Genomic DNA, 8921 nt, shown 5'->3' with positions numbered 1-8921 from the left:
ACAGGGCTGACACATAGAGACAGACAACCATTCACACTCACATTCACACCTACGGACAATTTAGAGTCACCAATTAACCTGCATGTCTTTGGACTGTGGGAGGAAGCCGGAGTAACCAGGGAAAACCCACGCTGACACCCACGGAGACATTTTAATGTGGAAAAGTTACATATTTTTGTTTGTTGGAACTATTGAGATACATACTTTCAGGATATCAAATATGAATTAAAACAGAAAATCAAAGTTCTTGATGTAGAGAGCTTTTGGATTAACAACCCCACCACACACAGCACTCTTGATTTCCTGATTGCTTGCTCTCCAAAATATGTTTATGAGTTCGAGATGACCCAGCTGAGCGTGTGGTTGATCAAGAGGTGGTTTGAGAACATATAAATTCAGATACATGGTTTTCCAAAGAAAAATACCTGGTGTTCAGTGGTTGCTAAAATTAAAATACTCGTGTCTCTTATTTGCCTTATTTGCATCATTTACACCCAATTCACCAAAAGAATAAAGTGGTTCCCCCAAATGTACACATGCACATAGTCATTCCTCTTTATTCCTCTCTTTCATACTTCTATCTCTGCCCTTTAAGCTGAACTGATCACTTCACAGACATATCAGTCAAAATATGAGCATTTCGCTGTAAATCTGATGTCCACCACCCCGTGATTTTCCAGTTCTAAGAGTTCTAATATGATGAATACGATGCTTCATTTTATTTGTAAGATTTAGTAACTTTGAGCCAACCACATTATCATAACTTAAAACTTGGAGGGCTTTTATCTGATATTTTTTTTCCCAAAGTGCAAAGTGTAAAATCTGTAAAACAAGTAAGTTTGTGAAAGACAACCATCTTCTATGTGCTCCACTTTAAGATAAAACAGCGTTATACCTGCTCAAAGCTTGCAGTATTTTAAAGCAGGAGTCATTGAGTTTTCTGGTCTGCTTCTGGAAAGGTCCAGATGTGCCCTCTATGCAAGTGTCTTAAGGGACCACGACAATGTCCTTCAACCTTTGAAAACACTGCTACAGCAGACTGTTCCTGTTCAGTGCTCTTTCCAATATGAAACACGTGCCTTTTGGGAATTGACTGCCCTTGCCTGGCACTGTGGAACCAATCACATTTCCCCAGACCCATCTGGCAGTATGTGTTGGCAGTCCAATCAATGCCATCGACCCAGTGCTGCATGCTCATGCTTACACACACACACACACACACACACACACACACACACTCAGAAGTCACAGTGTCCGTGCTCCTACCTGTCGTTCCAGGATGTGCAGCTGCCCCACCGTGGTATCCATTCTCCCTGTAGGCAGAGCTGTAGGCGGAGTAGCCATTCTCGCCATTTTCCTGGCCATTTGTAGACCAGTGCTCGTCTGGCTGCCGACCGTCTGCCATGCCTGCCTGCTGGGACGCCGGGGAGGGGACAGGTCACCTGCTGGAGCAAGAGAAGGGAAATATGATTAGGTTTGTTCATGCAGAAGAAAGGGGGAGATGTAGGCATGATAGGAAAAAGAGAGCTGATACAAGATGCACACTGCACGGTGAAGCTCACAAATCAGCCACCAGAGGGAGTGAGGCGCAACATTGTTCCTCTACTGGCTCAGCAAACTGGTCTTTGTCTCAGCATCCACGTGTTGAGACAGGAAGGAAAGGCAGACGAAATAGCTGTGCCGGAGCTATTCTATTTCATTTTTCTTTTTCCCTTTTATAGTGCATGTGACTCCCAAAAGCATCCAAAAAGTGGCTTTAAAATGTTTGTTATTGTGAGCTTAACAGGTGGAGCATAACACCTGCCTGTGCTTTAGATTTGATTCATGCTAAACAGACACACTCACTGTAAGTATTCCCCAAATAGCAGACGTTTATGGCTTAAGAGGTGAGCTTCGATCCAAAACTCAACAATGAGTAAAATAGAATTTATATAAATCCAAATGTGATACAATAAAGAAAAGGTGCACTGCAGCAGGCGGCTTGTGGATTGGTGAAGAAGAAAAAAAAAAAAAAAAAAAAAAAAAAACAACGTACGTGAACACACCCTTCATATCCCCTCACCACAGATAAGGACGTTGTTACCATGGCAACCAGAACAGGTCTTATGGGGGTCCAGCAGATGGGTTTGACAGGCTTGCCCCATTCAGACAAAAAAAAGTGCTACACACACACACACACCCACACACACACACACACACACACACACACTTCAAACAAGAGCAGCACATGACACACTGCAGCATCTATTAACTCCCACTGCCTCCTTCACTACAGTGCAACAAGCTCTTTACCTACCATTACAATGACAAAAGGTTTGTCCCAATCCAGTATGCACTACCAAAGTATCTAAATTCTAATCAGGCATCAGGCAGTCTTTTTCCCTTCAGAGGAAAACACATAATGTTGCTTTTTAAACAAGATTAGCGGGGGGCCCTCCCTTGCCTGGCAGCCTGGCTAAATTGCATCATTATCATCAGCTGCAGCTCATTTCATCATAACAAATAATTGCTGACAGTCCCTTCTTCCTCCATCTCGTTTCTCATGTCCCTTTTCTTTCGTCCTCTTCTCTCATCTTTTCCATTCTGCTCCCATATTTGTCTACATTTTCATCCTGATTCTCTCTCGGTCATCCTCTCCTAACAAATCTCATCTCCCGTTTTCCATTTACTGCGATCAGTTTGCAAACACATTCGTCAAAAACGTTAGCGACTATTTCATATCCACTAGCCAACCGCTAATCCAAATCCAGGTCATGGGGGCAGCGGCTGAGCAAAGAGATATGAGATATGAGATGTGTTATCCCTCCAGTGTGTTCTGGGTCTACCCCGGGGCCTCCTATCAGTTGGACGTGCCCGGAACACCTCTAATGGGAGGCTCCCAGGAGGCATCCTGATCAGATGCCCGAACCACCACAACTGACCCCTTTCAACGTGAAGGAGCAGCGGCTCTACTTTGAGCTCCCTCTAGATGTCCAAGCATCCCTCGGAGGAAACTCATTTCAGCCACTTTTATCCACTATCTCATTCTTTCGGTCTCTACCCAGAGCTCATGACCATAGGTCAGGGATGGGACATAGATGGACCAGTAAACTGAAAGCTTTGCCCTCTGGCTCAGCTCCCTCTTCACCATCACAGTCCGACACAGCGCCCGCATCACTGCAGACGCTGCACCAAACCGCTGATCCATCTCAAGCTCCATTCTATCCTCACTTGAGAACATGACTCCAAGATACTTGAGATCTCTCGCTTGAGGTAGTAACTCTCCCCCAACCTGGAGGGGGCAATCCACCTGTTTCTGACAGAGAACCATGGCCTCAGATTTGGAGGTGCTGACTCTCATCACGTCTGCTTCACACTCTGCTGCACACCGCCGCAGTGCACACTAGAGGTCATGGTGTGATGAAACCAGTAGAACACATCATCTGCAAAAAGCAGAGATGCAATTCTGAATCTCAAAAAAGTATTTTTCTTATACATTTCTTTCCCCACGAAAATGGATTGAGTTCCATTCTGGTTCCTGCACCTAATTTTGAACCGTTCAGAGCATTTCGACCAAAAATAAGACGGCTCAGAACCTGAAAAGTTGGTTCTCATCTGGAACCAAAAACAGTGTGAACCATGACGACATCAGTGGGCATCATATTCTTCAGCTTAGAAGGTGAAGCTGGAGAAGGCAACAGTGGAAAAGTCAAGTGAGTAAGAGAACATGCAGGGGTCTCATTAATAGTTGGTCCATGCTTGTTTTTTTGGATAAAACACAAATATCTATAAGAGATCAAAAGGTTGCCAGTAGTAAAAGTGATCCACCATTTTTCCATTTTGTTAACTTCCATTGTGCATTGTGCAATGCCCTTTTTTGATGATGCAACCTTGGTTGATCAATGTGCCAGGTGGGCAATAATAACTGGACTGAATAGGTGCCACCTTGGAGTCTGGTATCCAGATCTAATCATACATCTACATCTGTGGACCTTGAATTCATGTCTAAGGAGAAATCTGGACCCCATGGCTGGACCAGTTGGGAACCACTGATCTAAAGTACAGACATGTGAGCTTCTTATGGCAAAAAACTCTCTGCAAGAAAGCCTTTCTCAAATTCCCTACTACTCATTTTTCTATTGAAGATCTAATTGAGGTTTCCACCCTGCTAAGACAAAGAATTCAGAGACCAACATTATCTTTGATTTTTTTGGTGAGATATGAGATGACAAATCCTTGGCGGCTTCAGTCCTGAAATATATATAAGCCTTTGTGAAATAGTGTCTCCCATTCACATTTGTCTCTATCTCTCTTCCCTCCTCATTCGTCTCTAAGTGTCTCTCCTCTCCTTCCCTGCAGCGCTGCATGACGACAGGCTCACAGTGATCGGGGCTAATGTCTGCTGCAGTGGCAAGACGTGAGGATCAGAGGAGAGAGAGAGAGAGAAGAGGAGAGGAGAAGAGAGGAGGAGAAAGACCTACTGACACTTCAAGATATTGGGCCAAACTGTCTGAGACTGAAAATCTCAGCCGAGGGCTCAGTCAGAGGCGAGTCTAGTCCCAGCTGTTGCTAAGGAAGAAAACTGGTGCGCTGACAGCCAGATTGTGCTGATGGTGGTTTAGAATAGCATTGACCTGCTTTCAGCTGCTGTTTTGGCAATGTTACGCCACACTTGGCATTCACACATTGTCCCGACAAAGGATGGCAAAAACCTTGGCTGCTTACATAAATCATTTGTGTTTTCATTTGATAATTGAGGAGAAAAACACAAGCAAAGCACACCTTTTCTCACAAATTCAAATGCGTTACACCCAGGGGTCCGGATCTACTACAAATACCTTTTTATTATTTTTTGGATTGTTGGCTTTGTTGATGTTTTTGTATTTGAATGCCTCCCCGACAAGCAGACTGGAAAATACTGTAATGTAAGACACTTAAATACAATGTGGCTGAAGAAAAAACTGGTAGGATTGGTGGCGAGTTATAACAGTTGCACATCAGTCCAGTGCAATGAAGAGTTTAAAGATGCACTGACCTCCTTTTCTATTCTATTCTAGTTTCTAATCAACAATTTATCACTTATGTTTATGAAACTGACTTATCCTCTAACTTTTATTTGAACACTTCTAGTAACATTCAATACTGAACTCATGTCACGTTGTTTATTTTTCTCCTGATGTCTGCGCTTGCCCAACCCTCAGGACCTTGCTCTCCAGGCACACCTTGTCATCCTCATGCGGTTAACGTGATACGACAGTGCCCTCTCTCATCGCTCCCTTTTAGCTGTTTATCAGTCTTGTTGTGTTAGAGAGAAAAGGATAAAGTGTATAATGGGCATCTTTCCTAACAATAAAGAAAATGCTATTAGCTTTGTGGATAGTTGACAAAGTACAGCAAAAATACTGTGTTTATGAGCAGAAAAAAGTAGTTAAAGGCTTTTGTGGCACTGACCTGCAGACAAGAATTGATTTCTGGCACAATTTAGAGTGACAACAGGAAAAAGCAACCTCTTCTGCACTAAAATAAACCTTAAAGGATTATTTCAATACCTAAATAACCATTTGTATATCATTCACCTTGTGTCACGTTGACTTCATGAAGAAAACGTTTTTCTCGCCTGCTGCCAATAAAAAAAGATTTTTTTTTTTAAAAATGGGAAAAATTCTCTCACACAGCTCTTACATCATTTATCCAGTTGTATGTTCAAAACTTCCCAGACAGCCTTTTCAAACAGGGAATTTAACTGCAATTGAAACTTAACAATGCTCTCTTCAAAGCCAGACTCCATTGACAAAAACAGTAATTTTATGTTACAAAACACTGGGGCTGCTGGTCTGCTGCTGCCTTGATCAGTTACTTTGTTTGTGTTATCGTGTGACCTTGGTGTTTAAAAGGTTTAGTTCAGATTCACCAAAGTCACACAAAAACACAAACACACTAACTGATCAAGGCAGCGATAGAGCAGCAGTGCCCTTGATCAGTGAGGCAAAATTACTGTTTTTGTCAATGGAGTCTGGCTTTGAAGAGAGCATAAATAAGTTTCATCTAATGTTTCGTTCCCCGTCGGAAAAAGCTGTCTTTTTGAGAAGAGCTGAGCATATGAGACTTGGATTATACCACACAGCAGAGTTGTGTGAGAGTTTGTAAAGGAATGATTTGATATAGTTCGCTGTTGTTAAACGCAGCCCCCTATCACTTCAATTCATCAAGAATTTTCTCTGTTTATGGATTCTTCGTTAAACCTGGAGGCAAGCGAGAAATACTTTCAAATTCAGCATGAAACAAGGTGAGTTGCTGATATACAAATGATCATTTGTAGACTAGGCTAGGCTAGAAGCCCAGCAGTAAGCCCACCGCACAGCATGTCAACCATCACAGCGTCCTTGACTTAAAAGGGTTAAATCAACAGCACTGGGAGTCAAAAAAGGACTGCCAAATCCCATTACATCTTGGGATTGGTGTTTTAAATTGAACATGCCAGCATGAGACAAGTGAGAAGGTGTGGCAGCAGGCCTGAGGCTCGTCTGACTTCTCTTCTCTCCCTCTTCCTTTTGTCTTTCTACGTTGTCGTCTCGCACTCTCATGGCCCCCTGCTGCACTTCGCTCTACCTTCCAGTCCCAGCATCCCTCTCCTCCACCGACTCTACCCCACCCTGTCCCTAATCCGACCTTGCTTCCCTCCCCGTCTGCGCCGCCCCCCGCCCTCCTCTCCACCAACTGCATCCCAATCTGGGTCACTCCTCACGCCTCCGTGGAGCGCCGCTCACATCGGAATGTCACCATCCATTTAGGAGGGAGGATGGAATCTCTGGCAGCCAGTCTCAGTAGGCCAACCTGGCCTTAATCCTCTGTGTGAGCGTCCGCGTGTGTCTCTATCTGTAAATGTGTGTGCTTGAGGTTGGTCTCTAATTTTAGGTATGATTTTCTACATCCCAATCATTGATGGGATGGTTACAAGTATAGTTTCATTTCTGAATATTATTTATGCATCCAAATGCACAGTAGAGGTCATGTTGCTAAAACTGATGCAGTGTTTTGTCATTTGAAATTATATTTGTTATAATTAATCAATTATTTAATCCTTTACCCGAGGTCCTGCTTCCTTTCTGTCTCCTTCTGTCATTGGTTTGTTTCTTAACATCTAATAAATATGTTGACAAAACTATTTGCTCAGTTATGAACTTATTTACATGGACTACAGTTCCAATATTATCTCAATGAAGACAATGATATAATGCCAGTTATATTTACTGTCATTCAGATGTTGGCTGCACTACTGCAAGCCTCATCAAAGCACTACATTATTTAGAATAGAGTAAGTATCACAAGCCAAGTGAACACAGTCACAGTGTAATACGTTGCAGAGGATGATGGGTAGCTGTCCCACTTAACAGTAGCATTATAGTAACAGGACAGTAGGCCACTGAAGGTTTCTGTGACCTGTAATCAACCCAGAATCCAGCGGCTTCCTCCTCAGCAGCAGACGGGTGGATTATGTTTCGTTGACTCAGCAAGACATGCGGGGGATTGCCGCATAATGAGCGCTGCCAGTGAAGTGTGAATGAACCGTGTATATGTTGAACAGCAGCATGACGAGCGAGGCACACGCACACACATACACACGCCTGTGTGGAAGAGGTGCCGGGCTGATTCCACTCTTTGCAGATTAAGTACCGTAATACCAGCAGTATAGGTGCACTGAGGTTTTATTACTACTCAGAAACATATCTCATGCCAGAACATATGAATAAAGCAACACTGATACTCTGATAACGATGACATAATATTAGAATATGTTATAAAATTCTGTTTTAGTTAGCGATGTGAGCATGTGAAAGAAACTACATCGCCTTTTAGTCTTTCCTAGTGTTTAAAGGAATACTTCACCCCTTATATGAACAATTGTATATCAGTTTTTCACCCCCTGTTCTCTTGAATTTGTGAGGAAAACTTTGTTTTTCACACATGGCTCCACGATGAATACAGAATCCAAAAATGGAGAAAATTCTTGATGAATTGAAGTCATAGGGGGCCGTGTTTAACAGCAGCAAAACTATATAAAAACAACCATTTACAAACTCGCACACATCATGCAGTATAATCCAAGTCTCATTTGTCCAGTTGTATGCTGGGTACCTCCTAAATAGACAGCCCTTTAGTGCCGGGGAAAACCGAAAGTGATGCTCTCTTCAAAGCCAGACTCCATTGACAAAAACAATGTTTTTACTTTGCTGAACACAAGAGCTCCTGGTCCATCGCTGTCTCGGGCAGTTGGTCTGTTTATTTTATTGTGTGTCTTTGGTGTTTTAAAGGGTTAGTTCGGATTCACCAAAGTCACACAATAACACGAACAACTCAACTGATCGAGGCTGTGGTAGACCAGCAGCTCCTGTGCTCAGCAAGGTAAAATTACTGTTTTTCTCAATGGAGTCTGGTGGCTTTGAAGAGAGCATGGATAAGTTTCACTTTCAGTTAAGTGCTTCGTCAGAAAGGGTTGTTTGTTTAGGACGTATTGATCATATAACTGGATAAATGAGACTTGGTTTATACTACACAAGTTCTGAGTTTGTCAACAGATGTTTTGACATAGTTTTGTTGGTTTTAAAATGTGGACCCTTTTGACTCTGACAAGCGTTTTCTTCACATTTCACAGTAACACAGGGTGAGTACTTCATAAACAAACTGTCATTTGGGGGGTGATGTATTCATTTAAGTCTTGAAACATGACTTATGTTAGCCAAATATTTTAAAAAGGCTCATCTTATCACATGTGTATACTCTGCCCTATGCTGTATCTACATTCCTATCACATAAGTGCTCCTACTGGGTCGTCCTCCTCCATCTTTGATGACAGTCTTTAGATGTGAGCATGAATCTGCTGAGACTCGCTGGACTCAACAATGGTGGCAGAAGTAGAAAACCCCCTGTCACTTATTTATAAG

At 42.7% G+C, this 8921-nt stretch overlaps 1 protein-coding gene across 1 annotated transcript in view; it reads right to left on the bottom strand.

Moving 5' to 3' along the window:
* LOC126401747 (microtubule-associated protein 2-like) overlaps positions 1-8921 on the bottom strand; it is a 79025-nt gene that overhangs the window by 24190 nt on the left and 45914 nt on the right. Inside the window, exon 4 of the mRNA XM_050063223.1 lies at positions 1267-1445. Coding sequence (XP_049919180.1) covers positions 1267-1405 — 139 coding nt within the window. The 5' untranslated portion in view covers positions 1406-1445. The remainder of the gene's footprint in view (positions 1-1266; positions 1446-8921) is intronic.

The sequence above is a fragment of the Epinephelus moara genome, chromosome 15, assembly GCF_006386435.1.
Source record: "Epinephelus moara isolate mb chromosome 15, YSFRI_EMoa_1.0, whole genome shotgun sequence".
NCBI classification, from domain to species: Eukaryota; Metazoa; Chordata; class Actinopteri; order Perciformes; family Serranidae; genus Epinephelus; species Epinephelus moara.
Note: the sequence above shows the minus strand (reverse complement) of the source record. Positions and strands in the feature narration are given on the sequence as shown.